We start from the raw sequence: 22,353 nt of genomic DNA, 5'->3' as shown, positions 1-22,353 counted from the left end.
TCACTAATGTTCTTCACTGAAGGATATCTGCCATCCTTAATCTGTCTGGCCTGACTCCAGTACCACAGCAATGAGGTTGATTCCTAGCAGCCCTCTGGGCATTTCAGGACAGTAAGCCTAGCCAGCTATGCCTAAATCCTGTGAATGAATTTTAAAAAACTCAAATATGAAAAAGAGCTTTCTCCAGGCCACAAAACTGAATGTGGCCTAACATTCTAGTGAACCTACTTCACCATCTGTTGCTTGACTGCTGTATGCAACACTGAACCACAGGTTCCTGATTTGAAAGTGGAAGGACTGCCACATAGAGGGCTCTCCACTGGGGTCCACTGCCATCTGAAGATAGGATGTTATGCCAAGGCCTCGGCAAGTGGCAGACAAAGCTAAGAAAGTGGAAATGTCCAGCAGCAGCAGCCCACGCAGGAAAGGCCCCCTGTAATGTTTTGAAGGGCACAGGGAAGGAGGGGGAATTTCCCTGAAACGGCTCAGATTGTGAGCACTGCATCCAGAGGGTGGGTCTGGTGCATGGACAGGGATCAGTTCATTCAGAAGTTCACAGCTTGCCTGAGCAGCCTGGTTTCCCTGCGCATTCTCAGGGCTGATTATCAAGGTTGGCAGGCCCTGGATGGTTCGGACCACACAGTGAATGTTAACTGCCAGAGTTAGTTGTGCTTAATGCATGCATTTTCCCCCCCAAAAAAAAACTCCTATACACAATTATGCGCACACACGCCTATACGCACCTACTGGAAAGCTTGCTGTTGGAAGGATCCATTCCTGAGCAGCGGCTCTCTTACAACAGCCATCATTCCCTCGGAGAGAGCTCACAGCCTGGGTCTAAGCTTGTATGTAAGAGTGACCCCTAGATAGCTAGGCAGCACTTGATCATGTGTATCATTGAGGTGTCCTTGCAAAGTTTAAGTCAAATGACATCATGAAATATCAGAAATAATCTGCACTGATTAGAGTCATACGTAGTGAATAAAATATGTTTTGCAGTTGTTCAGGGCAATCCTCTCCAATTCAGCACATTGCTACTGGAGTTCCTCAAGCTGGTTCCAGGTCTAAACTATCTTTAGCAGCTCCATCAATGATTCTGTCTCCATCATAAGGTCTAATGTGAGAATGTTTGTTTGTGAAATACTTAGTACCTTCTCTATGCTGCAAGGCTTAGACAGCATTCCGGTTCGGACTAATGAGTAGCAACTAACATCCGAGTAACGACTATCAACAATGAGAGAGGATTAACCATTTCCCCATGACATTCAGTATCTTTATCCTGAGCTGATGATAACTGACAAGCTGTCCTGGAATTCTCACAGATGCAACGGTCAGGAAGGCACAACATTGCCTCCTCTTAAGACAGCTTAGGAAATTCAGCATATCCATCAAGACACTCACCAACTTTTACAGATGCACCCTAGAAAGCATATTATCTGGATGCGTGATGGCCTGGTATGGCAACTATTCTACCCAGGACCTCGGAAACCACAGAAGGTTGTGTGCACAGCCCAGACCATCATGGAAGCCAACCTTCCATCTATGGACTCCATTTTCACTTCATTCCCGTGGAAAGGCTGCCAACCTCATCAAAGACCCATCCCACCCCAATAATGCTCTCCTACAACCTCTTCTGTCAGGCAGAAGATACAGAAATTTGATCATGCACCAATGGGTTCATGAACAGCTTCTTCCCTGCTGTTATTAGACAGATGAACAGACTTTCTAACTTCAAATAATGTTGATCTTGCTAATGTTGATCTTACTTTGTGTGCGCATCCTGTGCATTGTAACCTGTATGCCTGATTCTGTCCAAGTTCCTTTTCACCATGTGGTCCGTGTGTCCTCGCTTACTATAATCTGCCTGTACTGCTCGCAAACCAAGATTTTCACTGTACTTCGGTACACGTGACGATTAAATCAAATCAAACTTGTACCATCAATGTCCTGACAGTTACTCTTGACCACTAACTGAACTGGACAGGGTGTACAAATACTGAGTATAGGAGCAAGTTAGAAGCTGGAAATTCTGCAACAAGTAAGTTGCTTCCTGACTTCTCAGTATCTGGCTACCAGATACAAGTCTGGATCATGACAGAACTACACGCATCCAGCAGATGAATAGTATTCCAACAGAACGCTAATTTCTCCAGTATCCAAGTTAACACAACCTGCTTGGTCTACATACTATCTACCTTAAACATCCACTTCCTTCGTCACCAATGCTTTGTGGCAGCAATGTGTGCTGCACTTAATGTAATGCAATAACTTCCAAGGCTTCTTTGCCAGAACTTTCCAAACCCGCATTCTCTACCACCAAGAACAAGGACAGCAGACATTTGAAACACTGCCATCAGCTAGTGTCCCTCTAAGCCACACACCACCATAACTTGGAACAATGTAGTCATTCCTTAAGTGTTTCTGGATCAAAATCCTGGGAACTCTCAAACGAAATGACACTATACGGGCACCATGTCAACTGCAGTGATTCAAGAACAAAGCTCGCCATTATCTTCTCGAAGACCATGTTATTGGGCCATAAATCCTGGCCTTGCCAAAAGTGCTGTCATCCCAAAAACTAATTTACATTGTAGCAATTTATTCATGCTAAAGTGGTATGCTGTAACCACAGATTTTGATATTTGCTGTTTTTTTTTTTTTTCTTAGAATACCCTCACAAATATGGGCCAGAGGGAGGCTGTGCTGACCATTCAGTGTTTGAAAGAATGAAGAAGTACCAGATGTCAGCTGTAGAAGAGCTGACGCCACAGGTGAGCTAGCCTGAATCTCTAATATTGAAAGTTTTTTAATTGTACTACAGCATCACAGTTAATCTACACAACCCTATATTAAAATAACTACACCATACCTAAAACTAGATATTTCTGAACGTTTCTACTTCAGAATCCAATAATCAACGAGTGCAACCCTAATGGCGAGGTGTTAGTAGTGAGGCCACGTAGTAATATTCAAAGAATACGGGGGCATTGTGGTACCTGAGCTAACATTATTTGTGTGGCTTTTCATCTCATTGCTGTTTGTAGGACCTTGCTACATTCAAATTGGCTGCCATGCTTCTCTGCATAAACTTCTTTCACATGAAGTACTTTGATTATGTATAGACTGGAGAATGTAAAAGCTGCAGTATAAATGCAGCTCTTCTGGGTAGGAACTTTCCCGCAAGTAGCCATACTATGACAGATCCTCAGTCACACAGTGTCTATTACTCAAAAGAAATGGAAATGTCATTGTTTAAAAAGAGGTTTCTTAAAAAATGACCATGTACTAGTAAATCCAAACTGGAGTGCTAATGATTTAATGATTCCCTTAGGAATACAAGTTAAATCTCAAGATGTTTTTGCTGTGTTACCTTGACACCTGTTAGCAAATGGAGACTTCAGTTTTTGGAAGTCAGGTTACCTATATACTTATTGATCATCTGTGTTTCACTAGGCCATATGAAACGACTACAGTGCAGAATGTTGCCAAAGTTGAAAGAATTGGAGAAAAGACTGACATACATCAAAATGATTAGATAATGTCAGGCTTGAATTGCTAAACACTGAACGTATGGGAAATGGCAAAAAAAATAAGGAATTGAGATTGTGGGAAAGTACAAAATGTGGACCGGACTCATTTACGCAGTAGGATGCAGGATGGATAAATGAAGTTGGAGTTTTAGAGGACCAAAAGAAGGAAAAATGAGCATTAAAGAAACATTAGTAGCCAAACAATGCCCAATTCAAACCAGCAGAGATTTCTGAACTTTAGAATTAAGATTAGAACTAAGATCGCAGGTAGTGAGCAGTGCAGGGAAAGAACCTGGGTGAATTACAGAAATTGACTGATGTCCATCACTAATAGCTGAATCTTTTTTTTTCCCTCCAAATGATGTTTTAAAGACATGAAAGTCATCAGATCTCTAAAGTCTTAATACAAACTTAAAATGGAAGCTGTGTGAAGTCCTGCCACTTTGAGGCATGTCTAATTGTATTTATTGTGATATTGGGGTCCCTGAAGTTAGTAATCGGATGTACTTGGTTGTTCCTTTTATGGACTTGAACGCAGTCTTGGAAGTGTTCAGAATGAAGTTTCATACCAATGCTTTTTAGGAAAACAGTTTTTTTTTTAAAAAAAAAAAAAATATTCTGAGAAAGGATGAACTACTCTGCCAGTAAACAAAATGGCAAAATGTTTAGCATATTTCTTAGAGAATTTTAGGATTATGTTGTAAATGATGGCACTCTGGAACATATTCTGAGAGTTTGACTATGATCTTTTGCACTGAAATATGCAACTAATGCAAGCAAGATCGCTGAAAGTGATTTGTCTCGTGGCTTAATAAATTGTCTTAAAATCTAAAGAAGAAAGTTTCCTTGTTCTGGAAATTCAAACCACGTATTTAGGCTATGACAAGTTTTTATGGGCTTAAGCACATATGAAGGCATTCTACGTTTCTTCTATCTCCACTGAGAAACATAAAACCTTGACTGTTCCTTTTGAGGCATGTATCAATGAGCAATTGCAGCCATATCATGGATTGTTGTCCGGCTATCCCCATCTTGAATATAGTTACAGGCATTTCTTTTGTTGCAGGAGTGATATTGTCATCCACTTTGTTTTTTGTTTAACTCTTGTTTTTTGGTATAGAAACCTGTCGATTTTGAACATGAACATGAGCATGATCATGAACCAGTTATTTTGAGAAAACGTCGCGCAGCTCCAGAGGAGAAAAACACTTGTCAGCTTTTTATTCAAACAGATCATCTGTTCTTTAAGTACTATGGTTCAAGAGAAGCAGTTATAGCGCAGGTATGAAATAGAAAGTCAAATCATTAATTAAAAATGTGTGGCTTCTTTATTAGACATCTTTAGATTTAATCTCAGGTTTGCAATTTGCTGGGCTGAATTGTTTATGAATATTTGAGGGGGAGTTACAAGTTTTGTTGCAGTTTAATGCTGGCAAATAAAAAGCCTGATTTGAACTTTGAGTTCGAATAGTTGACTTCTGACACCCTTTTTAGAAATGGTTCAAAATTGCTGTGAATTACCAAACATAAATGACATTTCAGTTCATTTGAGCACATTTTAAAGTTGTGATGCTTCAGTTTTGATATTTTTTCTCCTACACTAGGTAATGGTTTCTAATTAATGCTTCCCTTACAAATGAAGGCCCTTCTGTTCAAACTAAATAATAAAGATGCTGCCCAATTTGCAGTTTCTCAGAAGCACCTATTATTAATTTTTGAATTTAACCTTAAACAATTTCTGAAGTGAGGTCATCGCCAATTAATTTAAAATTCTATTTTGAGGATTAATTACCTGGAGGAACCCAAATGATACAGTTGACAATATGATATAATTTAGGAACATGATTATTGCCATGAACATTTTTGTATTTAGTGTCACTTTTATAGTAAGGCCATCATGATTGATTTAATTTAATTGCAAATGTATCTTTTGCCACAGTAAGTTACATTTGCTACAGCAAGGTCCAAGATGTGTTGGAGTTAATTTAATAAAACCAATTCATTTTGAAAGAATGTTTCTCTAAGTTCTGTTAAACTTAATTACAAATAATTTCTGGTTAACTGATAAATTAGGTCTGAGTTTGGATAAAGTTGATAACTTGTCAGATGTTATCTCCGTTTTGAAAACTAGCTTAAGTGCCAGTTTGCTCATTTTACACTAGATACAAGCCCTTTGATTAATTAATTATGCATCATCACCTACAGCAGAATCTTCTGATTTGGTTTCCTACTGCAATTGAGGGAGGAACAAGAATGGTTGCAAAACGAAAAATTGCTTGTTCTAAATTCATTTAACACTTTGAAAGTATTGACCATTAGAATTTTTATGAAAGTATCTGCTATATTTTGAATGCCACTTTTGAGGTGTTTAAATGCTTTGAGATTTATCTCACTTCAGCAAATTTACTTAAAAGAAATATGTTTTTATTTCTATGTTTCATGTACAGATTTCAAGTCATGTCAAAGCAATTGATACAATTTATCAGACAACAGATTTTCACGGAATCAGAAATATCAGTTTTATGGTCAAGAGAGTGCGTGTAAGTACTGATTCAAAGGTTGCTTTATCTTTCTAGGACATATCATGCTGATGGATAATTCTTTGTATCTTGCAAAGGAGATCATCAGTGTTTCACAGTATACAACAGAATGCCAGTATCACTCGAGTGCCAATCATTTTCCTGAAGTTGTTTCAGAGTCAATTCAGCAATATTTTTGGTTCACCGTCTCTGCTGCTGCACATGCATATTTTTCCAAAACTTACAACTATTTACTCAAGATTAGAAAATTTTTTCTGGAAAAGAAAATTGCAAAACTTGTCCCATATTCCATACCCTTCAACTTCCCCTTGTATGGAGCTCTTTGGATTTGAACTTTGTTTTCTGTGTTCACTAGGTTCACTGCTTGAGATCATTGAGAATCTGTCATTTTAAGTCTGGCAAAGGGCTCATGTTATCTGACATGCTGAATTTCATTAGTGCTCCTTTATGTCACCTACAGAGAGTGTATTTTGCACGTGCTTGCTGGCATCTAATTTCAACTCTCACTCCATTCTCAGTCTCGGTCTGCCCTTTCTATCACTTGTAACCTATGGCAAGGCAATCCTAAGGTTGGAGGGAATTGTTGAACTTGAGGAGTAACTGCCTGACATCAGAATTACTATTCAAGAAATTGTTGTGCATAAATAACCGATTAACGTTTTTTTTCCTGGAGTGCTCCTTTCAGTCCTCTTCCCATCAATGCCTGCCCAACATTTCACACAGAAGAACTACTTTTGAAATGAGTGACAGAAAAAGTCTTGTTGAAATAGATAATAATTGAACAAGGTAAGTGCCTGAAATCCTTGTAGAGAGAGAGTCAAAATATAGGTAGGCACATGCATGTGTATCAAGGGTTAGGTTTGAGAAAAGCACATTTTTATTATGGTCAGTGTATAATGCTTTGAGATAAATAAATAATTATTTAATATATTTAACCATTTACCTATATATATGTTCCCCAGAAGAAGTACCATTTCTCTTCCACTGTCATAACTAACACGATGAACAACACTGTCTTTCAGATCAACACCACGAATGATGAAAAAGATAGAAGCAACCCATTTAGGTTTGCAAACATTGGCGTGGAGAAATTCCTCGAACTCAATTCAGAACAGAATCATGATGATTATTGCTTAGCCTACGTGTTTACAGATCGTGATTTTGATGACGGGGTTCTGGGACTGGCGTGGGTTGGTGCACCATCAGGTAAATGTTTGCAGACCTCGCTGTTTCCAGCAACCTTGGTTCTGTGAAAAAAAAAATGACAAAACTGCTAATTGTTTTCAATAAAGACTTTGCTTTGGCCATGAATATGAGCAAGGTATACTTCTTAGAAATTGTTGTTTTAAGAATGATTAGATAGCTTGGTAGTCTTTGTTAAAATAAGATTTTTAAAAAAAACTTTCCTTGTTTAAACAGTTTTCTAAGATTGGGCTTTTACTGTAGTAAAAGTAGCTCACTTGCATTTTCATGTGCATTTAAATTGGGCAAGGAACGTTGGAAGCCGTTTCACCACTTCACAAAAAAGGTTAAAATTCTAACCAGACAAGAGGAACAATGAATTGAGCTTAACTGATTAATTGCTTTATAACAAGGATAGCTGCTTTGTCTCAAGTATTTTGTGAAGGTTTAATGATGAATACCTTTAACATTGCAACACACTTTTGAAAAATTGCGAGTATGAAGAGATCCTTGAAGTATGGTGTAATGTAAAGCCTTTTCCTTTTGAAACTTTATTGCAAATGAAGGGGATTGTCTGCTCATGTTAATAAATGGAGGTTAATCCATATTTGGGATTGAATTGAAAACCCTAATCAGCTATCCTGAGCCGCAGCAATAAATCTAGAGACGATGGCAAGGTTTTTAAGAAGATTTGTAGCTCAGGTTGTTGATGAGGTTGTTGACTTGCTCGCCGCACTGGTAAGTTTGCAGATGTTTTGTCACCATACAAGGTAACATCATCAGTGCGCCTCCGGTGAATCATCGGTGTTCTCTCCCGCTTGCTGTTTGTGTGTCTCAGTTTGCTTGTCTCGGACAAGCCAACCAAAGACATTATCAAGAATTCCTGGAGGCCTGGCACTCAAACTAGAACTCCATCAACAAACATGTAGAACTGGACCCCATATACCAACCACTAAGAAACAAATCCGAAAGCGATGCCATTTACCCTAGCAAACTGAGTCACATAAATAGTAAGCGGGGTAGAACACTGATGCTTCACCAGAGGTGCACTGATGACGTTGCCTAGTATGGAGACGAGACGTCTGCAAACAAACTTAACCAGCTCGGCAAGCAAGTCAACAACCATTAGAGACAATCTTTTTGAAAATAATAATTAAAATGTGAAACTCTGTTATTAACTGTAAGTTCATATTATTTAAATTTCTGGATGCTTTATTCATGTTGAATGTTTCCATGGTTTTGGTCTGTTTTAAGTTGCAGTTGGGCTTGTGGCATTTCTTCCTCTGTTTTCACATCTTTTTTTGCAATCAAGTGGCAATACTAACAGGTAAAGCTCCATATGCTACCTGTTTTCCGAACAGTAGGAAGATGCCCCTAAATTGTTTAAATATGAACTTCAGTTGCCCACTGAAATGCTATAAAATATTATGGTTATAGTCTCCCCACTATGAAGCATTGGTCATGTGGGAAATTGTGAATCTACACCAAGTGCTCAGTGATTAATATGGTTGCTCTGAATCATTGGCTAAATGAAAATTTGATTAACTAGTTGCCACAAGCAGCTAATTTTTTTTTTAGTTTTGTTATCTCTGAATATGCTGAGCCACCACGATATATCAGAGCCATCCAGATAAAATGTACCGACTAGTCAAATATTTAATTTTCAGTCAATTGTCAGTGAATATGTAGAATAAACAGAAAGCCTGTGTGAGTGGCAACTTGACTGAATATGCTTGCAGACACGTTTAAAACCACTGCATTTAGCCACGTCTCATTTAATCCTTTTAATATATCGTAATTTCAAACGACGACTTGTTTTTGCGGTCCCTCTCACTCTTTGAAGCCTTTTTTTGTTCCATATGGAAGATGCTGTTATATCCTGCCAGAAAGCTGTAAGTGGTGCAGTGGTTCAAATTCCTTGACATAGCAAGAAGGGGACTTGGGAACTTTTACTTTTTGTTAATTAACATCTCAAAGAAACAGCCCAGGAAAAAGTGCAAATGGGTAAAGAATTTAAGGTTTATCCTTTTTAATGAAATTGATATCAGGAAATAGCAAAGAAACACCAAGCAAGTTAAGTATTTATCTCAAATGTAGCAAACAAAATCAAAGCTTTTTTAAATTAAATGTGAATTCATTTAGAAACTACTCTTGAAAGTATGATGTGGAGGCGCCAGTGTTGGATTGGGGTGGACAAGGTCAAAAATCGCACGGCACTAGGTTATAGTCCAACAGTTTTAAGACATAAGCTTTTGGACTGACGCCTGAAGAAGGAGTGAGACTCTGAAAGCTTGTGTCTTCAAATAAACCTTTTAGACTATAACTTGGTGTGGTGTGATTTTTGACTCTTGAAAGTAGAAAACTGTTACAATGAGGTAATTTACTTTTTAAGAAATTCAATATTTATTGCCCCATGATAAAGGGCTTGTATGTGTTTACACCGAGGAAACCACATTTTAACAAAATATATAAACCCTTTTTAAATATTATATTAAATATATAGAATATATCTTTCATGAGCTACAGTATTTCCATATGATGCAAAAATTATTTGGGTTTAGTACCATTTGTATTCCAGAAGAAGCAGGTTCCCTAGTGAGAGGGACATCACATGGCTGTTAATTTTAAAAGAAAATCTAGTATTCGTTGATGTCACTGGTTAGTGAAAAAGGTGCTTATTGACAATTATTAGCTTTGTTACACTAACAAGAAGTGTAATCAGATTCTTGATCATTTTAGCTTTTGTAGTTTTTTTTCTCTCCTCTTTCCCCCCCACCCCCCATTTATTTTCTGTTCCTCAAACACAGGAAGCTCTGGGGGAATATGTGAAAAAAGCAAACTTTATTCTGATGGCAAGAAGAAATCACTCAATACTGGAATCATCACTGTTCAAAACTATGGCTCTCATGTTCCTCCTAAAGTCTCTCACATCACATTTGCTCATGAAGTAGGGCACAACTTTGGTTCACCAGTAAGTATCAAACTAATATAGTTTGCTTTAATCAAATTTAGTTCCTACTTGCTTCCCTTGGACATATTACAGTCAGTAATTAAATTAGTGAATCTCCCTCGATATTTATAGAGTCATACAGCGTGGAAACAGACCCTTTGGTCCAACTAGTCTATGCTGAACATAATCCCAAACTAAACTGGTCCCACCTGCCTGCTCCTGGCCCATATCCCTCCAAACGTTTCCTGTTCGAGTATCCATCCAAATGTCTTTTAAACATTGTAATACCTGCATCTACCACTTTCTCAGGAAGTTCATTCCACACACACGTCACCCTCTGTGTACAAAAAATGCCTCATGTCTTTTTTAAATCTCTCTCCTGTCACCTATAAAATGTGTCCCCTAGTCTTGAAATTCACTTTCTTAGGGAAAAGACAACTGCCATCAACTCTAAAATGATGAGAGGTATAGATAAACTTCTATCAGGTCACTTCTCAGCCTCCTAAGCGCCAATGAAAGAAGTCCCAGCGTATCCAGCCTTTCTTTGTAACTTAAACCTTCCATATCCAGCAACATCCTGATAAATCTGTTCTGGACCCTCCTCAAGCTTGATAATATCTTTCCTATGACTGGGTGACCAGAACTGGACACAGTATTCCAGAAGAGGCCTCACCAATATCCTGTACAACCTCACCGTAACATCCCAATCCTAAACTCAAAGGACTGAGCAATGAAGGCAAGCATGCCAAATGCCTTTTTTAATCTTTTGTCTATATGTGATGCAAACTGTAAAGAATTATGTACCTGCATCCCTAGGTCCATCTGTTCTACAACCCTACCCAAGGCCCTACTATTAACTGTATAAGCTGTACCCTTGTTTGTTGTAACAAAATGCATTACATTTGAAATTACACTTTTAAAATATGTTGAGTTTTCTCCAATTTGGGCATTTTAATCATCCTTTTACTATTGCAGAGAAGTGTTGCTGTTGAAGTGCAGCTGTATTAACCTGAGCTGTTTCTTTATGAGCATAAAGTTTACTGGGATTAAGCAAGAAATCTGATCCAGAAACACAAATTTGTTGGGAAATACTCAGCAGGTCAGGGAACCTCCTGTGGAGAGAGAGAGAGGGAGGTAGGGTTGGCATTTTAAGTTGAATCAGAATCCTAACCCAATATCTGCAGTGTTTTACTTCTAAAAATGTGATTTCACCCGCTGAATGACTCCCTGCGAAAGATTGCTGTGGACTTGGCACATCCTATGGTCAGTTATATGGATCGTCATTATATCATCCGTTGCTGCAAAAATTTGTTCAAAAAATGCTTTTAAGATGCCAATTCTAGCTTGTTTTGTAAGCATGAAATCGGGTGCATGTACAATCTATGCTTTGTATATGCGATACTTGCACCTAGCATTTGCAATAAAATTCCAAGACTTGCATGTGGTTAAAGATAGAATGCAAGTAAGTAGCTTATATTGATCAAGACTAAATCACTGTCAAAAACTGTGCAGTTGGAGGATTGAAAGGTAAGAAAAGAAGTTTCATTATTAAGGGAGGAAACAGTAATTGCTAGAATTGGGAGAAAATGATTATCAGTACTATGAAAGCAACAGTAGCCTGAAAATGGCAGTGTGAAGAAGACAATGGAGGGCTCGTTTCATAAAGAGTAAGTAGAGATCTCAAGACTGCAGAAAAAAAATCCTTCAAAAGAGAAGAATGCTTCAAAGTATTAACCTTTACAGAATTTTCAAAGGAATATTAATTCAATTATGTGATGTGGAATATGGAAATTCCTAATAAGCATAACATAAGAAAATGAACAGATCAGATTTATTAATTAGTTAGGAGAAAAATGTAGAAAGGAGTTGCGGTTTAATATTGAAGAAGTAGAATTGCTGTTTTCCACTCTGTGCCCAAATCCGGTAATCCAAAATATCAATTAAAAAAATTAATGTGTCAGTTGATGTGTAAAGCAATGAAGTGTAAAGATGTGAAGTCTGCAAAAAGCAGATTAATGCAGTATTGTATGTGATGCTAAAATCTTCTCAATTTGGTGATGTCCCCCTCTATTTTAGCTCTTTGGTTACAAAGGATAAACTACTGTGAAGACATTGTTTGATAAAATGTAGGCATTTAGAGAGAAGTGCTAGTTCCAACTAGCAGCTTTTGTCAATTACTAAAACTGCATGAGGGACTGTGGTAAAACTGTTCTAAAGGTTGCGCAGCAAAAAAGAAATTAAGTCCAGAAGTAATTGGGGGGAAAAAAAGACTTGTGTAGATATTTATTTCAGTTTTTAAAACATTGTGTTAGCTTTTTAAACTTAGAATATTTTGTGTGATCTGAACAAGAAATGTTGGTGACTTCTTTGCTGGAGCTTGCCCATCTGTTATATTTATCACAGCGAGCAGAGGTACAAAGACTAACAAAGCTGTCAATGAAATTCAGCGGGCTATTGTTCTTATTTATCTCCTCAGCATGATTCTGGCTCTGAATGTACCCCAGGAGAGTCCAAGTCTGGGGACCTGAAAGAAAAAGGCAATTATATTATGTATGCACGAGCTACATCTGGTGATAAACAGAACAACAATAAGTTCTCTACCTGTAGCATTAAAAACATCAGTCAGGTCCTTGACAAGAAAAGAAACCAATGTTTTGTTGGTAAGTATAAAAACGCCACTGAACGGAATTGGTAAATCGTACTTTAAGCTTGTTATGGTATATCTGTATACGAGAAATAAAATATTGTACTATCCACCTTCTGTCTTTAGGAATCCAACTAATAAGCTGCAATTTTTAAAAATGTTTTATTTGAGTTTGATGTTTTTTACGCTTTTCAGCTAATGCAACATTTCTATTTCCATCTCCAGCACTGGGTAATGAATTACCTGTTGTTGCTGTTCAGTTCTGGATCAGTGTTTGTAAGTTCAGAAGTAGCACCTGAATTGTTGAGAGTTCACTCATGCACTGAATCTTGATACTAACTTTGAAAATTATTTTATTTAAAGAATCTGGCAAACCCATTTGTGGCAATGGCTTAGTGGAAGAGGGGGAAGAATGTGATTGTGGTTACAGTGATCAGTGCAGGGATGAATGCTGCTATAATGCAAATGAATTAGAAGAGAGGAAATGCAAGCTTAAACCAAAAAAACAGTGCAGGTAAGCGTTTAAGTTGCTAAGACATTATGTTGAACTGTTTTTTTTTGCTTTTCCCACCTCAACTGCATAGAAAGCAAGTGCTATATTCAGTGTACAATTGGGGTGGAGCTTGCTGACATTGAGGCAAGTGCTAAAGCAGAACTGTTCCTTGTAACAGATCCGTATGTATAGAATCTTTATATTTTTAAAAAAAGTAATCTGAACAATTGAAACCAAAGAGGGAAAGAGGAGGAAAATTCAATTGTGATTTGAGCATCAATTTATATTGTCAAAAGTCCAAGTAGGGTACAGCAACAGGCCTGTTGCTGAAATCAGTTTCAAGCTGACAGACGCTCCAAACAGACAATAGCAACCTAATTATAAGGGTAAAACTGATCTCATTTTTGATCTGACTTGGTCAATTCAAACAACTGAGTTGAGAAATTCTCCTGGGATTTCAAGTTGCTGCAGATGTTCTGACTTTTGAAGCTTTATATCCTGAGTGTTACTATTTCAACTCTTAGATGTCCACTTCAATGATTGTGTTTAAAAAAAGTTTCTCAAAGTTCAATCCAATTTAAAATTGTAGAATCTGCTTGTCTGTGATACTGTTCTTTGGAAAATTCATAGGATTGGTTTATTAAATCTGTCTCAAATGTGGAAGGTTAATCTAGGGTGTAGGTGTGATTAAAATCTTACATTCATGTCTTTCAACAGTGAATTTATCTAATACAAGGAGTAATTTAGTTGTTCGTGACTGTGTTCAGCATAACTAGTTATACAACAGGTATAATCTCTATCATCCTGCTTTCTTGCTACTGGTTATTTCTCAGATTGGCACTGTTCCATCTTTCACTTTTCAACAGCAATAATTGTATTTGATTGCTGAAGGAAGCAGAGAAGTTAACACAAACGACCTTGTTCTGAGCTTCTCCCATAGCAGAAATTGAAATAAACGCCAACCTGGACCTTGACCAGTAATGTAACACATAGAATGGATGCTTAGTTTACACAGTTTTTTTTTTAGTCTTAATGCCAGATATTTTCTTGAATTTAAATACCACCATCGACATGTCAGGATTTGAACCTGGGTCTCCAGGACATTATCAGAGTCTTTGGATTACTAGTCTAGTGACAATATCACAAGGCTATAGCCTCCCCTCTGTCTACTTGACATTGCTGTTTGCTCCATGTACACACTTCTTCTGAGTTGTCTGTCTCTCCAGTCTACTCCAATGCCTTTCAAAATTGGGGAGTTGGTGGCATAGTGGTAATGTCATTAGATTAGTAATTCAGAACTCCAGGCTAATGATCTCAGGATATGGATTCCAATGTCACTGTGGTAAATGGTGAAATCTGAATTCAGTAAAATCTTAGACTAGCAAGCAAGCTTAATTGTGACCCGGTCATTGCTGTCTATTGATTTACTCATGTCTTTTAGGGAGGGAAATCTGCTATCCTTTCAAAACAAAATAGATGCATTAACCACACAAACACAGCTTAATGGTTATGATATTATAAACCATGGTTCTAAGGTTGGGAACTAATTGTCCAGGGATATGTGACTTTTTAAAAGGAAAGGCAGGAATGAAAAGGTGGTCATTGGATTTGTTGGAATGGACTAAGTAGCAGGAAATGATCTTGAATCTGATGATGAATCAGTTTGGGTGATGGTAAGAAATAAAAAGGAGAAGATGACACTAGAGAGGCAATGCGATGGGATGGAGAATGAGGGCATATAACAAAGGCCATTAAAGGCCACCCTTTGATCATGGATAATTTTTATCTTCATGTAGGTTAGATTATTCAGATTGGCAAAAGAATCCATAAACAAGAATTCATAGTGTATTTGGGACAATTTCCTAGAACAATATGGTGTAGATTCAACCAGGGATAAGGCTACTCTGGATCTGCTGATGTGTAATGAGGCAGGTTTAATAAATGATTTCAGAGTAAAAGATCTCCTCTGAAACAGTGACCATAACATGGTGGAATTTAGTTTATGGCTTGAGAGGGAGGAACTTGGGTCAGAAACAACTGTGCTTAGCTTAAATAAAGGTATTTACTGAAAGAATGAGTACACAGCTGGCTGAAGTGGACTAGGGAAGGAGTTTAGCAGCCTGGGTTGAGGAATAATGGCAGACATTTAAGAAGATATATGCCTGCTGTAAGCCATGAACTCTTTCAGTGAAGAAGAAGAAGGATTCAAGGGAGGGGATGAGCCAACCATGGTTAACCAGCAGAAGTAAAGATGGCATCAGACGGAAAGAAAAAAACTCCCAGTGTGGGGCAAAAAGTAATGGTAACCCAGAGGATGGAGAAAATTTCAAAACCAACAAAAGATGACCATAATTTAGTTTATGCAGTTTTTGATGAAAAGTTAAACTTGAGTAATCACAAATTGCTGAGTGTAGGTCACTAGTTGCTATCTTCACATGTATTACTGGTATTCATTATTTGAGAAAATGTGAAGTTTATTTATTGTTGTGTTGGTTGATTTGAAATTATGCTAAGGAGAACACGCTAGCATTTTAACCATCTACATGCAGCCTTTCTGTTTGAACAATATCTAAATGACTGACTGGCTTAATTTAGTTCCTGGTTGGACAGTTTGTAGTGATTTGGAAAGAGGTCAGCCAGGTGGACCTCATATTCTATGAGTTCCCTGATTAGACCAGATCAGCTCCAATCAGAGAATCCTGGCTGACAGGTAAAAATGAGAGTTTCAGGGGTTATGCTCACCCTAGGAGCCAACTCTGAGCTAGATGGATCAGTGTCTTGTACTATGCACATCAAAATAAAGGATGACCTGGTGATTGGATACCGGCTTTCGAGGAGTTATTTCAATGGCAATAAGAGCAAAACATCCCTGAAGAGATTCACTTGCAATAGTCGTCTTTGAATTGGTGTAAGTATTTCTGGCATTGTGCTGCTATTTGGGAAGCTTGACTTGTTGCTGTGCAAGACTGGATCTGAGTTTTCTGAGTAAATCTGAATTTTTTGAGTAAATGACATTGGGGTAAACGAAAAGCAACAAGTAATTCTCCTGTGGGCCAGCAGTTATTAGGAGCCCAGTGTTTCCTCAGGCACCAAATACTAATAGAGTTGACGGGTTTAGCTAAGGAATATTACAGCCCTGAGACGCTACTGGTTTTATTCACTAGTACAAGAACGAGGGGAATCTGTATTGAGTTTTTTGACGAGGTTAAGACAACTGTCACAAACATGTGATTTTTGTTTAACCCAAAGTGAGTCGCTGAGCATGTGTGCGCACGCAAGTTTTTCACAAAGGTGAAGGGGCTATCAACTGAGCCAAGCCCCCCCTTACATGTTGCCCAGGAAGCAATTTCATTGTTCTGTAAGGCCTGTCCAATGCCATTTGCCTTATGTGCAAAAGTAGAGGCAGAAATGCGGCTGGAAAGCGATGAAATCATTAAACCAGTACAGTTTGTGAAATGGTCAAGACCGGTCATACCAATTGTGAAGCCTGATGGGTCGATTCACCTTTGTGGGGATTTCCAACAAATGGAAGACTGCTTTTCACAGCTAGATAAATTCCCAATCCCATGCATAGAGGGCATTTGTTCAAAATTGGTGGTGGTGGTTGCTGTCCTTGATGAATCTGGACATGAGCCATGCGTACCTGCAATTGCAATTAGATGAGGATTCCCAGAGGTATGCTACAATTAATACCTGTAAGGGTTTGTACCAATAAACGAGACTGCCTTTTGGGGTATCGTCAGCCTGTGCCATTTTCCAGTGGATGATGGAGAGCATTTTCAAGGTCTATCCCAGAGCACCATTTATCAGAATGATGTGCTAATAACTGGGAACACCAATAAAGAGCATTGAGAGAACTTGGACATAGTGCTTAAACGTTTCTCCAAGGTGGGTGTATGCCTTAGGAGGGAAAAATGTGTGTTCCAGGCACACCAAGTGACCTACTTGTCCTACAGAGTTGATAAGACCAGGTTACACCTGTTGGAAGATAAGTGAGGCTGATCAAAGATGCCCTGGCTCCCATGTCAGTATTAGAGTTTAGAGATTTTCTTGGATTGGTGAATTAGTATGGAAAATTCATATGTAACCTGGCCTCCATCCTCGCAACCTCACATCTGCTTTTGAGAAAGGGTCAGTCTTGTAAATGGTCTCGTAGCCAGGAAGTAGCTTTTAGAGACCTGAAGAAGTAACTATTGTTGTGTAAGGTGTTGACACACTACGGTTCCAAGCAAGATGTGGTTCTTGCATGCAGTGCATGTAGGTATGAGGTAGTGTTGGCTCACTGGTGGTCCAGGGGAGAGGAACACCTGATAGCGTATGCTTCCTGGACTTTGGCTGATACCAAAAGAAGATATGCCCAGATAGAGAAGGTCATCATCTCTGATATGAAAAGATTCCACCAATATCTTCCTTGATGGAAATTTGTAACAGTAACAGATCATAGGGCTAGGGCTACTCTGAGCACAAGGCCGTGCCGCCCATAGCTTCAGGTCGAATTCAGCGATGAGCTCTTACTGAGTGTGTACAATTATAAATTGTAACACTGTCTGGGGGGCCAAGTGGCAAATGCTGGTGCCTTGAGCCACCTCCCATTGGTGGGTCACCACTGGTAGTGCTGCCACAGGCAGAGTCAAATTTCTGGTTTTATATTTTCTGGACCCCCTTCCAGTCACTGCTGACAATGTGAACATTAAAAAAAATCCTGTACTAGCAAAACTGAAACAGTTGGTGGTGATGGCCATCATAACCAGAATCGAAACCTCTCTGGACCCAGTGCGACCAGATCACTGTAGAGGATGGCATATTATTGGGGAGCAAAAGTGATTGTCCCAAACAAATGTCACTGCTATATACAGGTTGACCTCCACGATTGCCCTGGTGGTTTCTGAACTGAAGTTGTTAGCGAGAAGTTATGTCTGGTGGCCATAATTATGCTGAGATAGCCATGTTAGCAGGGCAGTGCCCAAGGTGCCAACAAGGACAAAAATTACTGCCCGCAGCTCCCGCATGTTTGTGGGAATGGCCGGGTAAACCCTGGACTTGGTTACATGTCAATTATGCCTGTCCTTTCATGGGCCCTACGTTCTTAGTCATTGTGGATGCCCATTCAAAGTGCATAGAGTTCATTTGTCAAACACGGGGACAACGATTGAAAAGCTGCAAGCGTCTCTTGCAATATACAGACTCCTGGAAGTGTTGGTCACAGACAGCAGGTCATCATTTACCAGCAGGGAATTCGAATATTTCCTTGGGTCAAGTGGCATTTGCCATGTAAGGACAGCTCCAAAATCCATCATCTGGTGGTCCACAGGGAAGAACCGTCTAAACTTTGAAGGGACGGCCTACAGCTTCACTTGATGCCAAACTGCCCCAGTTCTTGTTCGATTATTGGACCACCCCTCCAGCAAGTACAGGGACAGCTCCAGCAGAGTTGCTAATGGGGAGAAGACTCCACATCAGATTAATCCTGATCTTCCTGGACATGGCAGGGAGGAGGAGGAGGGTGTGTGGGGAAGAGGGTGAAACAGCTTCGGGACCGCCAATGCCGGACATAAGACTCCTCTAAGTGAGTCAGGCAGTTTACTTCAGGGGACAAAGTGTGGTGTCGAAACCACTGGAATGGCCCTGCATGGATAAAAAGCATGGTTGAGACAAAGTTCACACAGGTGAGGGAGTCCTGAACAAGCACGCGGACCACGTGAAAAGTGCAACCTTGCAAATGGGACAGGAGCAAAACATTATCTGACCCCTCAGAATATATGACAAGTCTGTCAGAATATGTGGGGTCTTCCCCTCTGCCTGACATCGAAGAAACTTCTGAGGACAAGATGGATTTTGGAGATGTCGCAGCATTGGCACTATAACTGCCTGAAGAGGAGGAATCTCTTCTGAGACGCTCTGGGTACAGGAGGCAGGCTACATTCCGGTACAGACCAGTATCTCGGGCAGAGTCGGATGAACAGGAGTTGGTGTGAAAACGCTCCAGGAGAAGCTATAGGGAAAGGAATGGACCTACATCCCAGGACTTAGAGAGAGAAGGATGTAGAGGTTGGAACAAGGTCAGCCAGGTGGACCTCCACAGAAGGAGTTCCCTGATTGAGGCTGTTAATCTGGGCTAATCAGGGAGCCCTGGCTGACAGATATAAACAAGAGTATCAGAGGTTCTGCTTACTTTAAGAGCAGGCTCTGAGCTAGCTGGATTGCTGTCTTGTACTATACATGTGTAGATAAAGGGTGACTTGGTGATGGGAAACTGGTCTTCATAGAGTTATTTGATTATTATTTAAAACCTGAAGTCGCAAACTTTCTTGTGTGGACCAAGAGTAAAATGGAGCTGCGTAGCAACTCGAGAGTAAAACTGATTGATTGATTGTATTTACTTTGGAAGAGCTTCATTGCATTACAAAATAGCCAATGGTGCTCTACCTCATTTTATACTCCTCACAATATAGTGGAATTTATTTTGAAGATTTGAATATTAAATGGGATATACTTCTCTTGCTAATGAATTTTGTATCTACTTTCTGTTGGTTTTGCAGTGACACTGTAAGCCAGGAATTAGGTGTAGTGATGCTAATTATTTTTAAGGGTTAACAAATATTAGATGTCATCAGAGTGTTGTTTATTTTAAATAAATTTAGAATTAACATGACTTTTTAATGCATTCATTTGTTGTAGCCCAAGTCAAGGTCCATGCTGTACCAGAGAATGTACTTTTAAGCCCACCAATGAAAAATGCCGTAATGAGTCTGATTGTGCAAAGGAAGGGAAATGTAGTGGTGGAACTGCTATATGCCCAACATCTGATCCCAAGGACAATTTTACCCTCTGTAATAGGGGAACCCAAGTGTGTATTAGAGGAGTAAGTAGTCCATATTGTGTCTCCGTATGTTAATACATTTTTATGTGAATGTGTCCAAGAGCAGTTGGACCTGCACCTTTTCTTTTAGATAATACTTAATTTCAATACACAGTGCACAGGATTAGATTAGTTTGTGTATGATTAGGTATAATTAGTTTTGCATGAATATTGTGTGTTCTGTTAATACATTCTCTCGATATTTTTTTAAAATGGGAATGGATTTAAGAACAACTATACAAGAACATTCTCGGGTACTTGATGGAAACATCTGCATAATAATTCTTGATTTTTAATCTGTAAATCATAATGAATTTTATAAATTCCAGTGTACCTGTTATAGGAAATGTTGAAAATAAACTGCTTGTTTCATTCTTTCTATTGTTTGTGACGTCACATAATTCAGAATACATTTTTTGAATTATGATTTGTAAATGTTAGTACTCAATCTGAATAAAATTAATTTTGTTGATCTTGTCTAAAACCGACTCGTATCCAAAATCTAAGCAATATGTGCACTGTAAGAACTATTCACCTCTGGTTTTATTTCCTTAGCTAGGAACTTGCTGTTGTAGATTACAAATATTTTTAACTCAAATATTTATTCCACCCCCACCCCCCAGCAATGCTCTGGTTCGATTTGTGAGAAGTACAAGCTTATGGAGTGTACATGTTCAAGTCCAACAAATGAAACCGAATTGTGCCACGTTTGCTGTATGGAGAAACGTAAGTACTCTTTTATGTTTGAAGATATAAAAGGGTCCTCAATTTTCAGGTGATGGACAAAACCTGTTTCAAGCAGTCACATTATGTTCAGCAAATGAATCTGTGAAAATGGGTCGTTGTCATTATAATATGTGATCCACCTAAAGGCAGAACCTTGGCTTATAGTGGTCTTTCCTTCCCGCGCCAGTCTTTTCATTTGCCTGGAACTTCCTTGAATTTTCAAGTCATTTAGCAACAACATTACTTTCCTTTCTCTTGTTCTATAACCTAGAAATCATCACTTTTATAACATCCCTCTTCCTCTTAAGATGTGCCCTACCTAGATTTCTGTTTATATTAAGAAAATTTCTTTGTTAGTTCACTCTCAACAGCACTTCATAGTTTGTCACTTTTTTGTACAGTTGATCCTTTCCATTCTCTTTAATTTCTCATTTAAAGGTATTTAGCAACCACTTTCCATAAGGCTCAAGTCTCCTATCCATATAAAACAACTCTCCAAATCAAACTTGTCACAAGTCACTTTGTTATTCATTCAGATTTCTAGTTAGTAGTCTCTTCTTGCCAAATAAGCCCTTTCCCAATGCTATCTTGTTCTTAGTTCATCATTGCACTTCTAACATATTGTTTCTTACATGCTTGAATTTTTGCATCTGTTCTTGTTCTTTCAGTGAATATTTCTTGGTGATTTTTGAGGTTGACATCACTTTGATTTTACCAATTTTGATTTTTATTTCAAACTTTGTGCCTCCACTTACTAGTCTAATAGTTCCTATGACGAGCATAGATTGAGGATTACAAATGTTTTGTCATCTGCAAATTTAACTGATATCATTTACCCAGCCCTTTTCATACTAAATTCTGTCTTCATACACATCTTTGATCATTGATCATTGTGTTTGCATTGTCCATTGATGATAAACAGCATGGTCATTGAACACACCTTCCAATTGCGCACAGTTTTTTTTAAACTTTTTTTCAATCATTCATTCACGGGACATGGGACACTGGACACTGTTGATCAGTTCAGAATTGATTGCCCATCCTTGCCCACAGTGCAGTTGACAGTCAGCCACATTGCTGTGGGTCTAGAGTCACATGTAGGCCAGACCAGGCAAAATGACAGATTTCCTTCCCTAAACGACATTAGTGAATCAGACGGGTTTTTCTGGCAATTGGTTTCTTGGTCATTAGATGCTTAATGAGGGAAAGATTAATAGTAAGCCAGAGGATTGGGAAAATTTCAAAATCCAACAAAAGATGACCAAACAATTAATGAGTGAGAAAATAAACTGAGTAAACTTCCTAGTGATATCAAGATTAGACAGGAAGAGATACTTAAATATATAGCGAAGTAGGGAGATGCCAAAGTGAACATAGGCCCCTTACTGAACGAGTCTGTGGAAATAATAATGGAGAAGTGAGAAATGTC

The 22,353-nt window shown here is 38.7% G+C and overlaps 1 protein-coding gene across 1 annotated transcript in view; it reads left to right on the top strand.

Annotated features, from left to right (window-relative positions):
• Nucleotides 1–525: 525 nt before the first annotated feature.
• adam10a (ADAM metallopeptidase domain 10a) overlaps nt 526–22,353 on the top strand; it is a 35,871-nt gene continuing 14,043 nt past the window's right edge. The window contains exons 1-10 of the mRNA XM_048615724.1: nt 526–661; nt 2,668–2,771; nt 4,651–4,812; nt 5,978–6,070; nt 7,093–7,276; nt 10,060–10,223; nt 12,679–12,862; nt 13,210–13,360; nt 20,018–20,201; nt 20,822–20,924. Coding sequence (XP_048471681.1) covers nt 526–661; nt 2,668–2,771; nt 4,651–4,812; nt 5,978–6,070; nt 7,093–7,276; nt 10,060–10,223; nt 12,679–12,862; nt 13,210–13,360; nt 20,018–20,201; nt 20,822–20,924 — 1,465 coding nt within the window. The remainder of the gene's footprint in view (nt 662–2,667; nt 2,772–4,650; nt 4,813–5,977; nt 6,071–7,092; nt 7,277–10,059; nt 10,224–12,678; nt 12,863–13,209; nt 13,361–20,017; nt 20,202–20,821; nt 20,925–22,353) is intronic.

Source organism: Rhincodon typus, chromosome 33 (assembly GCF_021869965.1).
Source record: "Rhincodon typus isolate 14 chromosome 33, sRhiTyp1.1, whole genome shotgun sequence".
NCBI classification, from domain to species: Eukaryota; Metazoa; Chordata; class Chondrichthyes; order Orectolobiformes; family Rhincodontidae; genus Rhincodon; species Rhincodon typus.
This window is presented reverse-complemented; position numbering and strand designations above follow the sequence as displayed.